This window comes from Cataglyphis hispanica, chromosome 8 (assembly GCF_021464435.1).
Source record: "Cataglyphis hispanica isolate Lineage 1 chromosome 8, ULB_Chis1_1.0, whole genome shotgun sequence".
NCBI lineage: Eukaryota > Metazoa > Arthropoda > Insecta > Hymenoptera > Formicidae > Cataglyphis > Cataglyphis hispanica.
In genome coordinates this window covers 7,532,366-7,553,383 of record NC_065961.1, presented here as the reverse complement: position 1 = coordinate 7,553,383, position 21,018 = coordinate 7,532,366, and the positions used below count along the sequence as shown (strand labels likewise).

Below are 21,018 nucleotides of genomic sequence, written 5' to 3'. Positions count from 1 at the left end.
CGATATACAGTGTCTGACATCCAATAGGAAAGTTTGTTTTCTAGGGACAAAAGTGTTACTAGTTACAATCCACATTTTCTAATGGATGTCATACTATCATAGGTTCAGTGAATATAAAAAACTGTTGGTCTTGATTATTACTTTATCAATGATTAAAGATAGGGAAAAAAAGAGAGAGAGAAAAATGTCAGAACGGCACCATCGCAGTTGATTCCGTTCAGTTCCGTCGATTCTGCAGGCGCGGCGCGATCTCCTAGTTTGATTGTCACGATCCTCCTGTATACTCGAGTAATTGGGTTGTCCGCGTTTCGTGTCCGAGCGAGACCGAAGCAACGCCGAAGTAGGGCCCCCGTCCCGAGTAATCGGCATTCCCGCCGATCGCGCGCGCGTCCCGCGATGGCGTCCGCGAAGAGAAAGCAGGACGAGAGGAACCTGAAGACGCTGCGCGAATTGGTCTCGCAGCCGGGCAACAAGCAATGCTTCGACTGCAACCAGCGCGGGCCGACTTACGTCAACATGACAATCGGCTCGTTCGTCTGCACTTCTTGCTCTGGTATGCTGTAAGTAACTCTCTGCCAGCTCTCACTTCGAGGTCATCCTTTTGGAGGACGTTTTCCCCTGGGGCCCCGGTTGTGAATCCGAAGCCAGGCGTACCCTCTCCTCTCGTCGAACCTACACTACGGGAATCCGGGACACCGTGCCGCGTATATGATTATTATACATCATCCTCGCGCGTCATCGAGCGCGTGTGACATTGAGCTGACAAATGTCAACGTTTCGAGGGAAAGAGGGAAGTGGCGTCGCAATTGACACACTAGGGCTTTAGTTAATTCGATCTTCCCCGAAAGAAAGAATAAAACGGAAACGGTTATACAAATGGCTAAATCTTGCGGGACAGTGATGAATGATCGAGTCACGAAATTGTTGATCGGTAATATCACGGGGTCATTTTGTCTCTAAAGCGTTCGTTTTACGTTTTAAATCGTAATCCTGTCTACTGTGTGATGTAGGGGCTATAAATAGAAAGAGAGAAAGAAAATTTGCTGACCGCGTTAAACGCGATATACATACGATCCTTGGAGAATCTCTATATAGGACCTATATAGTCTTCATATACGAAAATCACGACGCGGAATCGCTTCGGGCGACATACACCTGTAGACTTTACATTTCGTTAAATTGTTGCGACGCGGAGAAGAATAGAGAAGGAGAGAGAGAGACAGAGAAAGAGAGGGAAAGAAAGACGAGAATGCTCTCGCCTCAGTGAGTCATCGCGCTAAAGGTCCGCGTATCCACCAGCCAGGAAGTTGTCGCTATCAGTAACCGTTGACGTTTTCTCTTTGTGTAACTCTAAGTTTATCAGTGGTCAAAATGTTACACATATACACAGCAACCGCGCGTGGATAGCGCGACGCAGAAAAATAGAAAATGCATTTCTTTCTCCTCTCCTCTCTCTCTCTCTCTCTCTCTCTCTCTCTCTTATTTTTTTGATTTTTATCTAAGAAAGAAATTGTAAGATCGTTGACGCGTGATACGAATGCGGCTATCGACTCGCGCTCTTAATCGGCGCGTCGCACGAGGTGGTCGCACGCGCGCGCGTGCAAATTTTTAAATCTCGTTACTGCATCAGCTATAAGTAGGTACGCGTTCTACGCCATATATTAGAGGCACGCGAGCCGTTATTACTCGTCACGGAATATTTTAATAATTTGGAAAGTTAAGGAAATTGTACAATGCAATTGACAAGGAAATTGTGGCCTGAACAACATTGGAATTTAATTGTATGACGCAATTCTAATTATTATGCGAGCATGCGTTCGATTTTTCGTAGGTTTCCTTCTACCTTTTTCACGTTTCGCACATTTTCTAATAAATTCAGATTTATATAATAAGAAAATTACTTATAATAAGAAAATACAATATATTATATCAGATATGAATATATATATATATATATATATATATATATATATATATATATTTCAAGGTTTTGAGATCTTTAAAGATCTTTCAATGAGTATTCAGATCATTGTAAGATTATTATAGTATAAAAATATCATAGGAAATATATTGTTAAGAGTTTAGTTGAGAAATTATAGATACTTATAATTAGATGAAAACATTATATATATGGTGGGCCCAAATTATTACAGTGTTATTTTAACTTAAAGAGAAGAATTATTATATTATATATTTTATTTTTATGAAAGAAAGATTTTTAATTTTTATTTTTATTAATTTTTTCAGTGTAATAAAAACGCGATAGTCCAAAACACTTTTTTTTGTACATTTGAAACTGGTTATCTTAAAACCTATGAAACTACAATTATTTTGATCTCATTTAAAAGATAATTTAATTCTCTTCAACTTTTGTTTGGGTATTTTTTGTTAAAAAATATATATTTTTCCTGATATTTGTAAAAATGTATAAAATAATAAGTAAAATTTCTTGAAAAGTTTTTGGGCGTTAATTTTTTAAGGAAGCATTTTTCAACTCGTGTTTATAAGAAACTTATTGTTCAGAATTAAATTTCCTATAAAATCTCAGTCTGATTAGAACATTTTGGCCCACCTTGTATCGCTTAGTAATGATTACGTTTACATATGCATATTTTGTGTATCTAAAATTCGCATTTCTCAATATCACGAAAAATATTTAAATCTCTACAAATTTTCATTTGTATTTTCAGACGAGGCTTGACTCCACCACACAGAGTAAAGTCCATTTCCATGGCAACATTCAGTCAGGAGGAAATAGATTTCATAAAGGAGCATGGTAACGATTACTGCCGAAGAGTATGGCTAGGCCTGATGAACATGAATCCACCTCTAAACTTGGACACTAAGGACGAACAGAAGATGAAGGACCTAATGAGCGCCAAGTACGAGCTCAAGAGATATTACCTCGATCCGTCGATCGCGAATCAGAATAATACGGCGCAACAAAAATCATCCTCGAGCAACAGTAGCGGCATTCCAAGAGTTCCCAATTCAGGAACGTTGCCCGCGCCAGTCAGTCAGAAATCAATCGATAACGCTGAGCCGAGAAACAATTTAAACAATTCGAATAATTTCTCGACGGATTTCGTTGCCGATTTCAGTAAGGTTCCATCCGATCCTTTCTGTCCCGCGACAACCAATCACTTTGGCCAGCAGCCGATCGCGCCGCAACCGTTCTTCGCCAACTTCGATAATAATCCGATCTTCAATAATTCGAATAGTGAGTATTATAAAAAGGCGTTCTTTTTCTTCTATGGTGGAATCAAATTTGAATCGATTGATCAATCTTGTCTTACAATGAACAATTTTATTATTGAGGTGTGGAAACGTCCGCAATGTTTAATCAGGTCGGTTCCACGATAAACGGGGCGCACGCGCCACCCTCCGAAGATCGTTACGCGGCACTCAAAGACTTAGATTCGCTGATGAAGCAAACGCAGTTGAAAGAGGAGACGGCAGGAATGCAATCTACATGGAATGCAAATAATACAAACAGTGAATATTATTTTAAGCGATATAAAACGCAGAATAAACTGTCGATCAATTATCGTTAATTCATATGCTATCGACTTCTAAGAATATAAAAACTAATTAATTGCAGCATCCAACGCCACGTGGAGTATAGGAGTAGGTAATAATCATCATGTCGTCTCAAACCCGTTCGCGGGTGGAGATTTATGGCGGCCGCCTGCGAACGTAATTAATAATAATAATAATACTCAATCCGTCGATAATTCTCTATGTAATTCTGCGAATCCGTTTAAACCAACTCCATTTTCTGTAAATAATGGTAAGTACTTTAATGTAACATATAACATACAAAATAATACAGACCCTTTTTTATATGTTAAAATTTCATGAAAAATATAACTGCTACATGATTTTTATGTAGCGAATTTATTAACGTGTAAATTTACTTAATATATATAAAATTCATAAAATTTTCTAGACATTTTTTAATGTTTAACTTATAAAGGGAATTAGAGATAAAAAATGATGTGTGTTACAGTTATATTCTTATCATTACAAATTAATTTTAGTTCGCCAAAGTATTAATGTTTTTGGTCCAATAAATTTAAAATAAATTTTCAGATTCACAGTGGATAAGCATTGGTACACCTAGTAATGGGGACGTACTCCAATTGAGTCAACTTATGACGCCATTAGCAAACAAAGTATGGCAACCGACAGTTCCAGCCTATCATGCAAATCCATTCATGGTAAATTAAATTTTTAATAAAAAATTGAGAAATTTTTTCCCGATACATTCAGATCATTCGTCGGTTTCAGGTGGGCACAGGAGTAAGCAACATGACAAGGAATTCAAACAATCCCTTCTTATGATTATGTACGCTAATAAGCTTATAAGCTTTTAACGGAGTTACGAACAAACTAAATGCAAAAATTAAAATATATTTTAGACTAGGCAAATTGTTTTATATATATCTATATATACATATATGTATGTATGTATGTATGTATGTATGTATGTATGTATATATATAGTATGTGACCTTATTGGCAATTAGTGCCATTAACTTTTATCCCCAGGAGCACCAATCTCGTCTATATATAAATAAAATAATACTTTTATTTATGAATATAATATACACGTTAATAAAGAGATTAATATTTGTTACTAAATGTGTAAATATTACTTATTATGGTGATATTCTTTCACTCCAATTTCCTAATGAGAAATTTTTAAGTAAATTGGACAAATTTTTTTTTTTAGGCATTCCTAAGAATAAGAATATAGACATGTATATATAACTAGAAAAAATATTCTAAAAAAAATGCTTATGGCATAGCACGTCATATCATAGTAATTTGAAATATACCTGCATTATTGATTTATTGTTAAAAATGAATGATAAAAAAGTAAAATAAGGATACACATTCGGTTTCTCTTTTTTCTTATGCACACTTAAATACAGTTTATTTACTTAAAAACTTCTAATAAATACAAAATCACAAATGAACACTTAGTCTTTGTTATAATTCAATACCGATAGCTCTAGAGTAGAGATCCACTTAATCATTCATAATTGCATGATAATTAATTATTACTTGATCATTACACTTGCATAGTCTATATTATATGCAGTTGTAATATATTATTAATTGTAATAACATGGTCGGTTCGCGTATTACAATTACATATGAATATAAAGATATAAGCCTTGTTGTGTTGTCAATTAGTTTCACATAGTTGCCATATTTATGTTTCTTTGTTCGTTTGCTGAGTAGTTTGGAAGCTCCGAGGAGAATGTGTGTGTAAAAGATTCACTTAGAGTAATAAATTATATATATAGATATATGTCACTGTATAAATGGAGAAAACAATCGAGAAACACTAATATATACGAGTGTAGACCAATTATATTAATTGTTATGTATAAACGTACGAGATGTGTATGATGATATTGATATTACTAGGCAGGCGTCGCGTATCTTAATGATACATCTGAAAGCGCATGGACTGTCTTCTTCTTCATGGCACGAATTCGTCTAGCAACCGTTGCTACTGGCATTGCCTTTTGGTAATGGGCGTACCAAGTACAACTTTTCGCCCTGCTTATTGGTATAAATTGGTGCTCTCTGGTAATGATCTACAAGCTGGTCTAATGTGTGGAACTTCCTTTGACCGATGCAATATAGCGCTCCTTCCACATGTACCCTAAAGTGCTTATTACGTCCCGGTGCTTTCAAGGATACTGAATAGTCGCCCATCTAAAAATTGACAATAATTAGCTATGATAAGCAAACGTTTATAATGGTAAACTATTTCATATATTTGTATTATATATATATATATATATATTTTTTTTTTTATAACATCCTTTTTATAGATATAAGCTGGAGCAACATTATAGTTTTAAATTTTTAGCAAATTTTAAAACATTGAATTTTCTTTAAACAAATACAATATTTTGATACTCTTAATTGTTTAAATATAAAAAATAAAATGAAAATAAGGTAAATTGAAATAGATAATGTCTATGCATAGAATAGATTATTGAATGTAAAGTTTCAACTGGGACATAATCCATCATAAAAATTTTCTAAAGTTGACCAAACGCAAAATGTTTTGATTTAATCGCGATAGCAATAGCCGCACTCACTGTATACTCACATTAGTTTCACTATCCCTGATTAGAAAATCTCCATCATGGCCGTGTTGATTGAGCAGCGTGTCGCATTGCGAACGCGTAATACTACCGTAGTACCAGGGTTTACCAACGAGATGCGGCCGATCACCTGGGTCCGGCCTCCGTTCGAGGGAATCTCCTTGACTGATCTCACTGCTCGTCATACCGCGCTCGCGATACGGTTGCGTCAAGTATTCGCTGAGCTCTTGGAGATAATTGCGCGGCACCAATCCGACTTGTCCCTGGCTATTCCTCGCCTTATACCATTCTGGATCCGCCGGTGGACGATCGAGGATCTCTAGGCGGTCGCCCTTCTCGAACGACAGTTCCTGATCATTGTTGGATGAAAACGAGTAAAGAGCCACCACGATATCGAGCACATTTTCGGCCATCGCGTACGTGTGCAGCGTGTCATCTGCATCGCCCTCCTCCTGGGTGTAGTTCGATGGGAACCAGCCGGCCTGGGTGCCGCTTTGGCCTCGCCACCAACCATCGTTACTCTTCTCGAGTATCAAGATTCTAGTGCCCTTCACGAGGGACAGCTCGTCTGCCTGCTGCGCCTGATAATTATACTTGACAACTGCGGTACCAATCGCTTCGCTTGGATCGGCTGGCAGGCGTCGCGCCATGATAGGTGACTCAACCGCACGGGACGGCGAGTTACTGGATGGCAGCGTTTTGGAGCCGGAGCCCTTCTTAACCTTCTTTTTAATACTGTCGAACAACGAGGGCTTCTCCTTCTTAACATAATTGCTCGGCACATATCCTGCTTGTCCCCTCGCACTTTGTACTCGCCACCAATGTTTTGAATCATCCAGCAATAGATAGCGATCATTCTTACGTAAATCTAGTTCCTGGGCGCCCTGTGCCCCGTAATCATACTTGGCGACAACGTAACATACGTCGTCTTGACTCGTCTTGCCTGAAATATATCATCATCATTATAACACATATTAATAGGAAATCCATGTAAGAGAAATCATTATGTTAAATTAATTTCTTCTCTTCTTAAAGTTAATTTATCAAAGTCATTCAACAATATATATAAATTATTAATTATCATTCCCTCTCTGCCTTATCTTGTTTGTATAATTTGTAAATATTAAGAATAATTTATACATATTGTATAACTTAATGAAATTATAATAAAAGATCATCAGGTTAATATATTATTTATTGATTTTTTTGTACCAAATCAAACTTACTCTTCTTAATCATCATTCTATACATACACATTTACAAGTACTATATATCTGTTTGTAGAAATAATAACATGTACTTCATAAATTTACGTAACAAATATTACAATTGATACAAAACCAATTATTCATACAGTAACCAATCTTGTAGATTAAGTATTAAAGATTGCATGGAAATAAGTCTAAATAATTTTCAAGAAATTTGCAGAATATATATAATAGAACTAAAATTATAAATTTGCAAAATATACATAGAACTCAAAACATTATCAAGGTAACAGACCTACATAGACCTGATGACCTTCATAGATATGTTGAATTGAAAGAAATTTACATACAAAGCAAAGCATACAAAAAATAAAACGTACCATGCTTCATGGCTGCCATGTGCGAAAAAATAAATACATATATATATATATACGACGATATATATATTATATATATATGTATTTAAATTTGTATGTACAGCTGAGAGTGTGGCGTGAGTAGCTGCTACTCACGTACTACTTCAATAAATCTTAAGTCTGCTTGTATTGAGTCGACGGCGTGAGTGCAGCAGGCATTATTTTACTTTTTTTTTTTTGTTCAGTGCTGATGCACCTGCTGATTTCTTTGGTCAGAATCCATCGTTCTCAAGGGTAGCGCAAGCAAGTGCATTACCAACACTTTGGAAAAAATAAAATAACGATCATTAGCATGAGATTATCAGATAGATAAGTTTGATAAAACTTAATTTTTTTATTATAATATATTATGCTTAAAATACATATTAATAAAGTGAGTCAATCTAACTTTTTAGAATATAACATTTACAACTTTTACAAAGATTAATAATAATAATTTTGAGATTATCGTTATATTAATAACAAATTCAAAGATATTTGAATTTGAAATCGTATAATGAACTTTAAGCAAATTTCTATTATAAATAACAACAAAAATTAGATTGCAAATTGTTACACTAAGTGACTCACCCTATATATATGCCTGCTTACATTTCAAAAATCTTTATCTGTCTAAATGTGTAATATACTTCACAATTGGAATCAATAGTAACATCTGTTCATGATAAATATGTATTCTAATATCAAAAATTAGACTCTTATATACGCAACTTAAATTAATAATTAATAATATTGAAAAACAACTTGAAAATTATTATAAGCGATGCACAAATCAATAACTACATCTTAATAATTATTTTTTATTTGTAAATTAAATAAACTAACATAAAGATAATATCTTATATACAAAGCATATGATCTGTATTCTAATATTATATACACATGCAATATAACAAATACACTACATACATACTACTATATATATATATATATATATATATATATATATATATATATATATATATATATATATATTCAACTCTGGCTAATAAATATAATCAATACCAGTGTAAAAAATATGTAATTAATATATTTGTCAATATATTTAACAGAACTTTTGTAGAAGCTTTAGCAATCTAATAATTCAATCCTATTACAAGCAGTCTATTAAGATTTGAAAATGAACACAAGTGCATTTTGGGTTAAATAAAAATACACTTGTCTCTACACAATAATGTGAACATTCCAGTCTCTTCCGTCTTTTCGATTACGTATGTTGAAAAAATTGTGAGAGGGAGAAGTCTCACGGGAAGATGTACGATCTAAACAATCGATTGAGAGAGGAGAAAGCAATTCGGCTAGTCGAAAGAAAGGCGATTCTCTAAATTCTATAAAGCCGGTTATATCGAAGCCGATGGCGCTAAAATTCCGGCTGATTCGAGTTCTTTTTTTCCTGCCATATCGTAAACGAACACGTAATCTAAGAAAAAGCAACGAATATAGACAGGGTGAATTAAAACTATGAAATCATCGATGCTACATAGTGCGAATACTCGGCGAGGCTTGCCGTGTCGCATATGCGGACATCAAATTCACCATCTTCGTTTACATCACGGCTATAAAAGTGCCGGTGATTTCTCTCGGAAAGAGACAGTGATATCGCTGAACGAAATAGTCATAGACATGGCACAACTGGCTCTAAACGAGCGATCCCTGCTCTAAAAGGCTCGTCTGCTTCTCTCTTTCTCTTTCTTGCTCTCTTGAGAGAAAGAGAAACAGGCAAACGATGTGACACAACCTACGCGCTACAGATCGTGCGAGGAGCGCGAGAAGCGAATAAACATATACATATATAAAAGCCGGCCGGACTTACCGATTTTTAAACTTGACATATTCCTGCATAAAGCTTTTGGGATCTTACGTCGTTACAGGGCTTGTTTTCCCCCACCCCGAGCCGCAGCCATGAACGACTGGAGCGGTACCTACGTACCGGGGGGGGCTCGTGTGAGTATCTCTGTCACACTCTCTCTTTCTCTCTCTTTCTCGTTCTCTATTGCTGACAGAAGCGGGCAATCAGGAAAGGAGTGCCCCACGTTCCATCCGCTTTCAATCGTCCTCGTCGTCGGCGAGAAAATAAGATATGCACCAGGACCAGGATGCGCCGGGATTACACGAACTACCGGGTGGTGTATCGCACGCGGATCACCGCCCTTGCAGCTCGCGCGAGTGCAAACCCGAAGCGACGTTCACGGCGCTGATTCGCGGCCGCGGGACCCCTCCCGCACGAAGGACAGACGGACAGACCCACCCTTAGGCCGAAGATGTATGTATATATGCGTGCCTGAGGGTATGCAGCATACCTATCGGTCGGCGTCACATGCCGTCCGTACGACTGGACTGTCCGCCGCGCCATCTCGCGACGAAGAGTCTTTCCGGCGTTCTTCACTTCCGATTTTGACAATGCCGTAATTTTTTTTTTTGGTTCCTATCTAGGTACTTTGTATACACCGCGACTATTCGTTCCGCATTCGTTGTCAGTACTGTCGTCAGTGCTGCCGCGGAATGAGAAATTTGAATTTGAGAAAATTTAACGTATCGTTCGATTTGTTTTTCACCTGTTGCATTCTCCGGCTTTTCGCGTGTGACAGTTGTTCGTTCTCAGAATGATCAACGCGACTGACGTTTCAACGGAAGATGGAAAAGGTAAGAAAATCGATAATTTATAATCTCACTTCATTAATTAATAATAAATATACATCTTTGCATTCTTACGAATAAATCTCGGACTTCTCTATAAACACTCGTTGGTTTCGAGGGTCAATAAATATAGATAAGTAAAATTGATAAATTTGCATTTATACACGTATAATTAATTATAATTATGCACGTGTATATATGTATAATTATGTGCTGGTTATTTGGAAACAACAGAGCAGATTAATATAGAGAAAAACTTTGAGAAAAACTGTGACATTGACATTACGGAGATAATTTAAATGTACGGTATCTATATATCTTGCGTAGTGTATTTCGGTTAAATACAAATGTTTATGATTGTATGAATGCATTTTAGAGGAAGATGTGATGAAATCTGGAGAAAAAATGGATGAACAACGGAGAAAAACATTGGCATATGAGTATCTCTGCTATCTGGAAGGAGCAAAGAAGTAATATATTAAAAGATATATATTTTAGGTATATTTTTTTTAAAGTAAAAAAATATTAAAATTTATGAAAATTATCATTTGTAGATGGATGGAAGCTTGTTTGAGAGAATTGTTACCTCCAACAACCGAGCTAGAGGAGAATCTTCGCAATGGAGTATATCTGGCTAAGCTTGGCCATTTTATGGCACCTGATGTTTTACCATTGAATAAAATCTATGACACTGAACAGCGCAGATACAAAGCTGTAGGATTGCAATTTCGTCACACTGACAATATAAATTTTTTTCTGAAATGCTTGATATCTACGCAATTACCATTGGTGTGTATATTTATATAATAATCATATAAAAAGAAAATGTTTTATTAGTATAATACAAATATGGATTCTTTGTTTACATTGATACATTTATCAAAATGTTTGCTTTTTTACAGACATTCCTACCAGAAACAACAGATATATATGACAAAAAAAATATGCCACGAGTGATATATTGCCTCCATGCCCTCAGCACACACTTATTTAAATTAGGTAAAGCACCACCAATGCAAGATTTGTATGGGAAAGTAAATTTTTCTGGTATGTACTTTGTTCTCTGCAATATTATCTAGAAAATGCAAAAATATTAAAACAAAATAAATGTCTTACTTGGATGTGAAATTATAGTTATATTCTTATACAATTTTTGTAACAATTGTTATATGTTTGTTCTAGATGAAGAGATAGATGCGGTTAGCAAAGAATTGCAAAAATATAACATTCAATTGCCTCCTTTCCAAAAAATAGGTGGTTTATTGACAAATAGTATTGCTACAGACACAGCTGCTCTTCATGCTGCTGTGATTGCAATTAATCAAGCTCTGATAGACAATGTGCGCTTCTTTTATTTTAACTACAAAGTGATTCCTTTACATAAAATAATTTTACATATTATCAATTGATCTGTGTATTTTTAGGATAACAATAAAATTCTATATGCACTTCAAAGTAAAGAGGCACAATTAAATAACATTAAATCTTCTTATATAAAGGAATATACGGAAGCATTATTGGCTGCTAAAAATGCGAAAACAGAGACGTCACTTAATAGAGTATGTGATTATATTATTTGCATAATTTTGTACGTTTATATTTTAATAATTTTATTAATCTTTCTATACAATGTTATTTAGTCTCTCAATGATAGTTATGTAGCAGATGTATATGATGAGCTATTAACGCAAGCAGAAATACAAGGACATATTAATTATGTGAATGGTGAATAAGTATTTTGAGATATAAATTTTAATAATTATTGCAATATTGTATTTGATTTAGTTTGTTATTCTGTCAAAATGTATTTCAGCTTCCTGTGCCCTGAAAGTTATTGTTTCATCTATATTGCGTGATGATGCTGAATTAATAACTGCTTTAGGAGTATCAGTATTATCCTTCAAGGTATAGGAAGATATTTTTATACAAATATATTTTTTTTTTAATATAAACTTTTTACATATTGAAAAAAAGTTTTAATTAATATTATAAAAATTATGTCACAGAATATAGTTTCTGAGAATGTTAAAGATTATAAAGAACAACTCATGCTGGTGTTAAATGAAAAACCATGGGATGATACGTATGCATCTGAAAGTATTCAATACTGGACAGACACAATTCAGAGTGCGATTGACAACGGAAACGAGAATGCACAGCGACGCCGCAAACGTTAATATTATTTAACAAAATTTCTATAAATGTTTTTTTTTTTAAATATCTATGAAATATAATTCTGATTTATATTACATATATATCCTGATTTATATTATAGGAGAGAAAACTATAAAATTGCTGAACATGGCATTAGAATCTGCAGATAAAGAAAAATTTTATGAGATTTTGAAAAGTCCGTATTTGGAAGTCTCTCACTACATTGATGAATATGCAGTTCCATTATATTACCAGGAAATGAAAGATGATCATACAGAATCTCAAGTAAGTTCATACATATATAATCATTCCATTTTTTTTGGAAATGAAAAAGTAAAAATCTTATGCAATATCAAATATTTATTTTATGTGAAAACCTTTCATTTCTTTCTTTGTTAACTTTTTATGAATCTACTTAACTAAAAATTAAGTAATTAATCTTTTTTTCTATATTGAACGAATAGGAAATATTAAGAAACTCATGTAATAAATAAATTTATTTTAAATTTTTATTTAAAGATGCTTCAATTTTAATTTTCTGTAAATTCCACAGATTGGAAAATTTAAAACATTTTTTTCCAAGATTTGAATACATTTAAATATCATTTTTCTTTTTTTTTTATTTACTGTTATTGCAACTAACATTTCCATTAATAGCAATAAATTTTGTTTCTGACAGATTGATCTCACTTATGATGATATAGTGACTAGTGTTCGTCTATTATCCTTTATAGCTGCTATTACCAAAGCAGTGGACACGGAAAATCCCAATTTCGTGTATGAAAAACTGTCGAATCCTAATGTATATTTATCTGTAAGTATACACAAGAATCTATAATTATTTTCACTGACATATAAAAACAAACTGTTTTAACATAGTGCTATAATTATTATAGAGATTGGACGAATTTAATAAAGTAAAGTATGCTCAGATACTAGTGACGTTTCGACAGATGAAACTAAAAACCTCGCAAGAATGTTCTTTATTAACTTATAGTGACATTCAACAATGCATCTATACAGTGAATGCAGAATGTGACAAAGGTTTTGAAGGTAGAATAGAATATCATATTAATGATACATGTGACTACATTTTTATATATTAAATATTATTGAGAATTAATATAATATAATTTTCTTTAAACAGTTATAAAGATTTTACAGCAGATAAATCAAGCTATAGTGGCGAACGATCATGAGACCATGATGAGAGCCTTAGAAATGATAACTGACAAATATGATATACCTAAGTTTTCGCATGATCCTTTGTTTTATTTAAAAATGTTTAAGAAGCGTTTAATTGGAAAAGATTCTGATGGATCTGAGCTGTGGTTGGATGATATTAAAACTGTAGCAAAGACAGTTACATCAGAAATTGAAAACATCGAAAACAGTATGTCGAAATCAATAACATTCGTTGATTATTCGATTATTAAACTAAAATTTATCATATAATATCATATAAAAATTATCTTAATCTATTTCATTATTTATAGCAATTGAATTCTTATATAATATCAACATCTATATACAAGATAATAATATGACAGAAGCTCTTGAGTGTTGTAAAAGCTTTGATATGATTGAAAATTTTAAAGAGCTTACCAAAGAATGTCAAAAGAGATTTTTTCTAGCATTGCGGCAATTACAAAATCGGAAGGTATAAAAAATATTTTTTTTATATATAAAAAAATATAACATCTTGGATATAAAATTATATAATATTATTTAATACCCTTTGATTGCAGTGTGAAATATATAGTTGCCCATATATTTTGCATATGTCTAACGAGGGAAATGAAGTTTATATTGATTTAAAAAGCAAAAAATATACGTGGGAACGTCCAGTAAATATTAAAAAAACTTATCATCTTACTATAAATGATATAAACGTATGTATGTGTTCTTTCTGAGTTTTACACGCAATTAAAGATACACATCGCTAACAATTCTCTGTTTTATACTTGTAGGAAACAATTGAATCTGTTATAATAGAGAAACGTCAGAAAAATTATGTAATGTACGATGAAAAATTGCTTATTAGATTTCAAAGTTGGATTAGGGGATATCTATTACGTAAAAAGCTTGCTGATAGATATGCTTATATCCTTGATAATATAAGGAGCATTATCATGATACAAGCATGGTGGAGAGGCATCAGAGAACGTAAACGATATCATACATTGTTGAAAGAAAGAGAACAACAATTAAATGCATTATTACATCACAATAAATTATTAAATACAAAAATAAATAAAAATGATAAATTATATCAGGATAAACCATTAAATGTTAAAAGAAATAACAAAAATGATAAATTAAATCGATATAAGAAACAGGTAAACTCTTTGAATTTGACTTTTTGGTTAAATATTTTAACAAGTTGCATTCCTTATCACTAATTACAACTTATGTCCATAAAATGTTTCTAAATTATAGGAAGACAAGATAATAAAGATACAAGCTTTATGGCGTGGTCGGGCATCGAGGAAAGCCTTTCACGCATTATTGCGTTCGGAGAAACCATCATTCCCTGTAGTCAGACACTTTTCGACAGTATTAGGTTTTAGCGCGGAGGATTACGACAAGGATCTAGAATTACAAGTACGTTGATTTTTGTAATATTTACACATTATTGAATTAATATTTACACATATTATTGAATTAATATTAAATTTGCTCTCATGGCCGTTTATTTCAGAAATTAAAGCACGAGGTTGTTCAATGTATAAAGCACAATCAGAATTTGTCGGAGCAGTTGAACAATATGTACATTAAAATAGGATTATTGATACAGAACAGAATAGCATTACAGGTACATTTTTTCCAAAACTTAGTCATTATTTAGTTTTTTTTTTTGCAAATTGTGCAATTAGAATTTTAAAATATATTTCGCATATATTTATATAGGACGTAGTAGCGCATGGCAAAAGCCTGGATACTCTCGCGAAGGAACAAAATGCGAACAAGAATCAAAGCATCTTAAGCGATTCCACCGCGACATCGCACAAGGGTCTCAAATCGTTAACGAAGGAAGGTCGTAAGATGTTGGAGGGCTATCAACACCTGTTCTATGCATTGCAAACAAATCCGCAATATCTGTCCAAATTGTTATACTTACCGCCCAGTAACAAATCCAACAAGTTGTTTCTGAAAAACATTATCTGGACATTGTTCAATTTTGGGTCGAACACGAGGGAAGATTACTTATTGCTGAAACTTTTCGGTTATGCATTGAAGGAGGAGATCAACTGCAATTGTCATCAACCCTCTGACGTATTGACTGGCAAGCCGCTAGTTCGTGAGATGGTGGTCAATTATGCGAAACAGTTTAATGGTCAGACATCATTGAAACAAATTGTCGGTTCATTGATTGAGAAGGTTTTGGAGGAAAAGGATCTGTGCATGGAGACGAATCCAGTAGATATATACAAGCTCTGGCGAAATCAGCTGGAAATGGAGTCTGGTAAGTCTCTGGATATGCCTCACACGGTGTCTCAGGAACAGGCGCTAAAACATATACCAGTCCAGGAATCGCTTACGAGAGCAATAAATCAGTTAAAGAAGATCTCTCTTGAGTTTCTCAACAGGATAACGAGATCCCGCGATCTAATTCCTTACGGGATGTTATATGTATCGAAAGTCCTCTATAGCTCGCTGACGGAGAAATTTCCGCTTGCTCCCGAAAAAGATATCCTGAAAGCTGTTGGTAATCTGATTTATTACCATTTCATCAATGCTGCAATTGTAGCACCAGATACTTTTGACATCGTTACGTTACCAGTCGACAGATCTTTGTCTTCCTGCCAAAGGAAGAATCTGGCCAGTATAGCCAAAGTGTTGCAATTCTCCACTTCAAAAAAGGGTTTCGGCGAGGAGGCACCGCACTTGGAATGTTTGAATCCTTTTATAATTGCCTGTCATGAAAAATTCAAAGATTTTTTTCGATACTGCTGTCAAGTTGAGGATCTCGAAGAGCACTTCAACATTCATGAATATACAGAGGCCACGCTTATACAAAGTCCAGAGATATGTGTATCATTGCAAGAAATATGCGAGATACATGCCCTGATGTTAAGATATGAAGACGTGATAGCGCCGGATCCATCCGATCCTTTGCACGATTTGTTGGATGATCTAGGTCCGGTGCCAACTGTGGCATCATTATTAGGAATATCCAACGCGGTGTACGAGATGAATTTGGGGCGATATAGCAAGCAAGAGGTATGTCTGGTACTGACAAATAAATTTCAAGTGCCACGAAACGACGACACGAATCTGAACAATCTCTTCGTGAAGACAAAAGAGTTGCTTGTCTCAGTCATTTCATTCTTAAAAAAACCGACTTTAATAGAATCCCTGGAGATCACTTCTTCTCCAATGTGCGTGAAATTGTTTGATTATTCATCCATGTCGGCGACAATTCGCGAGAGTTCGTCCATAAATGATTGCAAGATGCAATTGCGCGCGTATCTCAACAAACTTGAACTAGAAGGATGGGTGACTCGTGCGGACGGTTATCAAACGATCGTGACCGCGATAGCGAGGGATATTTGCAACAAGAATAAGTATCGCATCGCGAGAGACAAGGAGTTGCAGACGCTGCGCGCGACCAAGATGCGATTAGACGAGAAGACAAGATATTATCAGGAGCAAGTCGAATTCTATAATGAATATATAAGAGGTTGCCTTCAGAATCTGCACAGAGGGAAGAGTTCGCTTCGCGCATATCAAGCGATGCAAAAGGACACTCATACCTTGTCCAAATTGCGATCTAAAATGACGGTCAAGTACTCTGCCTGGAAGCTGCAAGAGACAGGCGTGTTAATGGAAGTCGATCAGACACTGAGCCCAACGGAAATGAAAAACGTGATATTTGAAATAAGCCCGACAGAGCGTAATGATGTTTTCTCTGTGCGCTGCAAGTTCATGGGCGTCGAGCTGGAAAAACTCGACATTAGTATACAGGAATTGCTCGAGCTGCAATACGAAGGTCGTTCCTACATGGACATGTTCGGCAGAGCAAAAGTCAATGTGAATCTGCTCTTGTATTTACTAAATCGGAAATTTTACGGCAAAAAGAATTGAAGGAATTATTTTAATCATAGGTGCATTCTTCTGTAATATCAGAATTAAGAAGAATACGCATATTAAACGTGCAATTAATTGCCAGCACGTGTTCAAAGTGCGGGGACAATGTTTTATAACCACGACAAATAATTGAAAGTATTCTTTTATATTTCGAAATTATTTTCGTGATCGTAAATACATTTTAATATGCAAAACTACATATAATATGTGAGACATGGAAATTTATGACGAGTTTTACTTTTCTGTCAAAATAAGGTAAATTATTTTCTCTTAGTGATTCTGCAAGCACATCTGTAAATTATCATTCGCGATAAATAGAGTGAAAGCAAAAGTCGATATTTTATAATTTTATATCTTCAAGATTCTATCTTAAAGATTATTTCAAACGATATATACGATATATTAAATTAGCTTATTACACCGTTTATATTTATTTTTTTATTTCTCGCGATGTTTTTCTAATAATTAAGTAGTCTATGAGCACTGCTAATGCAGTAATTTTATAGTATAATTTCACAAATAATACAATTTCTATACAATGTGTGTCAGTCTCTTTAACAGCAATTTATCTAGTCTATGACATAGCATGCGTTTTGTAAATAATTGTATTATATATGTGAATATTCAAAGTACCAATATATATATCGAATATTCACGAATACAGTTATTGTATTCGAAATATCATTGCAATGGAAGCTTGACAATGATCGCTCATCATCATGTACAGAAAATCTGAGTAAATTTATTCAATTCCCGATTGTAAATCTATATACACGCGACTCTGCAATGTAGACATAAGAAGCTATTATTCTAAGTTAAGAAATTCTAGATCAATATTGTAATCTATACAGCACAGAAAATTGCAGCAGTATTATTGCAATGTCGCTATGGTATTCTGTACTGTATGGAAATATATGGTTTTAAGTCTTGGCGATAAAGAAAGAATAAGTTGTCAATTTTAATAAATGTTTTTATACCTTATTTTAAACCATATTATGCATGTTTTTCTATATTAACCTATATCTGACTATAAATTAAAATATCTGAACAGAACTAAAAACCTTAAAAATTAATGGAGAATAATTTGGTCTGTTAATACATTTATTGATCAATAAATTAGTATTAATTTCAATAATAGAGAAAAACTACAAACATCTATAATTTAAAAAAAAATGTTATTTATATATAAAAACTAAAAATTCTTTTAAAAAAATAATATATTCTGTAAATAGCTGTTTTTTTTCAAAACTTTTTTTTATAAAAAAAGCAAATTCTTTTTCAATTCGAAAATTTAATTTTATGATTTATATTTTTTACTATTTTCGAAAAACATGCTCATAGCTAAGAAAATATTTCCCGACACATCCCTTATGTCATTCAGAGTGTCACGTGTATTTCAAGTGCATAAAGTGCAAGTGGGTGTAACTATACAGTGCGTGTTGTTTGTATCTTGCAAATTCTAATATTCTTTGTTTTATTTAAGTATCTTTAATGCTTGAATAGAAATTATTATGGAAATAGCAAGCACATATAAATAAATAAACGTCAATTAGTACGAATATGCTCGAGAACTGTATATTCACATTGATTATTATAATTTTTATCATATACAAATTGAATCTTTGGTTTAACGTTCTTTTTGTCGTGCATCGTAGAATTTTAAAACTCGAAGTTGATGAATAATAACCTCGATATTTATACATGCAAAGATACACGTGCTAAATAACTTGCACGAGATAAAGACATTTTTTAATTTATAAAAAAAAAGAGAAACCATTTTTGATCTTTACACGATCTTATATGCTTTTTTCTTAATATTTACATATTGAAATTACGTACTACTCGCAACTTAAAATTTCTATTTAGGATTCTGTTGACCATGTTTATCATTTAAATGTGCTAGTATGAATGTTTATATAATGTAATTCCTTGAATGTTTTTGATATATATATATACAATAGTTTAAATTGATACATATACAATAATAATGGAAAGCATATAACACATTTGCTTATTTCAAAATAAAAAATCTTTCTTTTAAAATACATATAATTGATACAAAATATATATATATATATGCAAATTTGATATTTTACAAGAAAATGGCTAGCACAACATCAGCAAGTATAGACAATGATTCTACTAAAAATGGAAGCAATGTGGATATGGAAAAGCAGCTTAAAGAGAGAGCTGAAAGGAATCGTCAAAAAGCACTTTTGTTAAAAAAATCCAAAATTGTAACTCATCCATATACAAGGTATATATGTCAAACATATATATATATATATATATAAAATAATTATGTAAGAGTGGAATGAAACAATCTTTCCTTGTCAACGATAAAATCTTTAAAAATTTTAGAGATTATAAGATTAACTCATTGTCTTTAAAAATATGCTTGTAATTGATAATGTGGTTGTAGAGAAAACAGCGAATCTATAAAAGGAAGATCGTTGAAAGTACAAGGACAGCATGTTATCGATAGTGGTGGAGGCTTCCTGATAGAAGAAAATGATGAATTAGAACAACAAATGGTATAAAAACATATATTTTATATATAATGGAAAGCAGTTATAATACATTACATTGTATATTTATTTATTTAATTAGCTGAAGATTAGAACAGAGCCAGAACCTGTTATCGGTAAATTTAATGAGTGTGAGGAATGCCAACAGAAGTTTGGGGATTCATATCTTTTGCAAACATTTGATCTGGCTGTCTGTGATAAGTGCAGGTACAATAATAACTTAATAATAAATATTTAAAATAAACGATTACATTAAATTTTTTTTTCTGCATATATTTGTTAATAATCCCGAAAAATTGCAATTATATCATTACACATTGCTCTAGAGACAAAGAGGGAAAACATTCTTTAATTACCAAGACAGAAGCTAAACAAGAGTACTTACTGAAAGATTGTGATCTCGATAAACGGGAACCCGCGTTGAAGTATATCGTGCGAAAGAACCCTCACAATGTGAATTGGGGCGAGATGAAGTTATATCTTCATTTGCAGATAGAGCAAAGAGCTTTAGAAGTATGGGGTTCAGAAGAGAATCTGCTGAAAGAGAAAGAAGCTCGTGATATAAAGCGAGAGGGAGCCAAGATTAAAAAATTCAACAAAAAGGTATTATTCTTATTCTTATAGATTTTAATATATATCTCATCTCTGGAGGCTAAAAGAAATTTTGTTTCATGGGACTAAAGATCAAACAGCTTCGAATGCAAGTGAGAAGTTCGTTGTATGATAAGACGACAAAAGCATCTCACACTCACAAGTTTGGGGAAGATACATACAATGAAGAGGATGATACTTATACACATACTTGTACAATGTGTGGTTATGAAGAAACATATGAAAAAATGTGAACATTAGA

General features: G+C 33.4%; 4 protein-coding genes across 13 annotated transcripts; 3 read left to right on the top strand and 1 right to left on the bottom strand.

Moving 5' to 3' along the window:
- Positions 1–203: 203 nt before the first annotated feature.
- On the top strand, positions 204–4,644 carry LOC126851654 (arf-GAP domain and FG repeat-containing protein 1). Of its 3 annotated transcripts, none has more exons than XM_050595817.1 (6): positions 204–560; positions 2,691–3,220; positions 3,319–3,495; positions 3,602–3,790; positions 4,093–4,220; positions 4,291–4,644. In XM_050595817.1, the coding sequence occupies exons 1-6, from the start codon at positions 397–399 to the stop codon at positions 4,342–4,344; spliced, it is 1,242 nt and encodes a 413-aa protein (XP_050451774.1). In that variant the 5' UTR covers positions 204–396; the 3' UTR covers positions 4,345–4,644. The 3 variants fall into 3 exon arrangements, with proteins under 3 accessions (XP_050451774.1, XP_050451776.1, XP_050451777.1); XM_050595819.1 differs by having other exon boundaries at positions 407–553; XM_050595820.1 differs by lacking the exon at positions 204–560 and adding an exon at positions 777–931.
- Positions 4,645–4,838: 194 nt separating this feature from the next.
- LOC126851655 (cytoplasmic protein NCK1) lies at positions 4,839–9,982 on the bottom strand. 2 transcript variants are annotated; one of them, XM_050595821.1, is made up of 4 exons: positions 9,569–9,982; positions 7,720–8,016; positions 6,137–7,074; positions 4,839–5,733 (listed from the first exon to the last, which is right to left on the bottom strand). In XM_050595821.1, the coding sequence occupies exons 2-4, from the start codon at positions 7,736–7,738 to the stop codon at positions 5,512–5,514; spliced, it is 1,179 nt and encodes a 392-aa protein (XP_050451778.1). In that variant the 5' UTR covers positions 7,739–8,016; positions 9,569–9,982; the 3' UTR covers positions 4,839–5,511. The 2 variants fall into 2 exon arrangements, with proteins under 2 accessions (XP_050451778.1, XP_050451779.1); XM_050595822.1 differs by lacking the exon at positions 7,720–8,016.
- LOC126851651 (ras GTPase-activating-like protein IQGAP1) lies at positions 9,958–18,620 on the top strand. Of its 3 annotated transcripts, XM_050595814.1 has the most exons (20): positions 9,958–10,018; positions 10,189–10,398; positions 10,769–10,862; positions 10,947–11,181; positions 11,295–11,439; positions 11,575–11,732; positions 11,817–11,951; positions 12,033–12,117; positions 12,206–12,297; positions 12,399–12,564; positions 12,668–12,831; positions 13,226–13,360; positions 13,443–13,599; positions 13,694–13,939; positions 14,043–14,206; positions 14,295–14,438; positions 14,517–14,885; positions 14,986–15,150; positions 15,248–15,361; positions 15,457–18,620. In XM_050595814.1, the coding sequence occupies exons 2-20, from the start codon at positions 10,359–10,361 to the stop codon at positions 17,632–17,634; spliced, it is 4,986 nt and encodes a 1,661-aa protein (XP_050451771.1). In that variant the 5' UTR covers positions 9,958–10,018; positions 10,189–10,358; the 3' UTR covers positions 17,635–18,620. The 3 variants fall into 3 exon arrangements, with proteins under 3 accessions (XP_050451771.1, XP_050451770.1, XP_050451772.1); XM_050595813.1 differs by lacking the exon at positions 9,958–10,018 and having other exon boundaries at positions 10,136–10,398; XM_050595815.1 differs by lacking the exons at positions 9,958–10,018; positions 10,189–10,398 and adding an exon at positions 10,642–10,693.
- Positions 18,621–18,963: 343 nt separating this feature from the next.
- On the top strand, positions 18,964–21,015 carry LOC126851656 (DNA repair protein complementing XP-A cells homolog). 5 transcript variants are annotated; one of them, XM_050595824.1, is made up of 6 exons: positions 18,964–19,069; positions 19,737–19,894; positions 20,060–20,171; positions 20,248–20,372; positions 20,492–20,768; positions 20,849–21,015. In XM_050595824.1, the coding sequence occupies exons 2-6, from the start codon at positions 19,740–19,742 to the stop codon at positions 21,008–21,010; spliced, it is 831 nt and encodes a 276-aa protein (XP_050451781.1). In that variant the 5' UTR covers positions 18,964–19,069; positions 19,737–19,739; the 3' UTR covers positions 21,011–21,015. The 5 variants fall into 5 exon arrangements, with proteins under 5 accessions (XP_050451781.1, XP_050451784.1, XP_050451780.1 ...); XM_050595827.1 differs by having other exon boundaries at positions 19,063–19,078; XM_050595823.1 differs by lacking the exon at positions 18,964–19,069 and adding an exon at positions 19,085–19,535.
- The last annotated feature ends 3 nt before the right edge of the window (positions 21,016–21,018 follow it).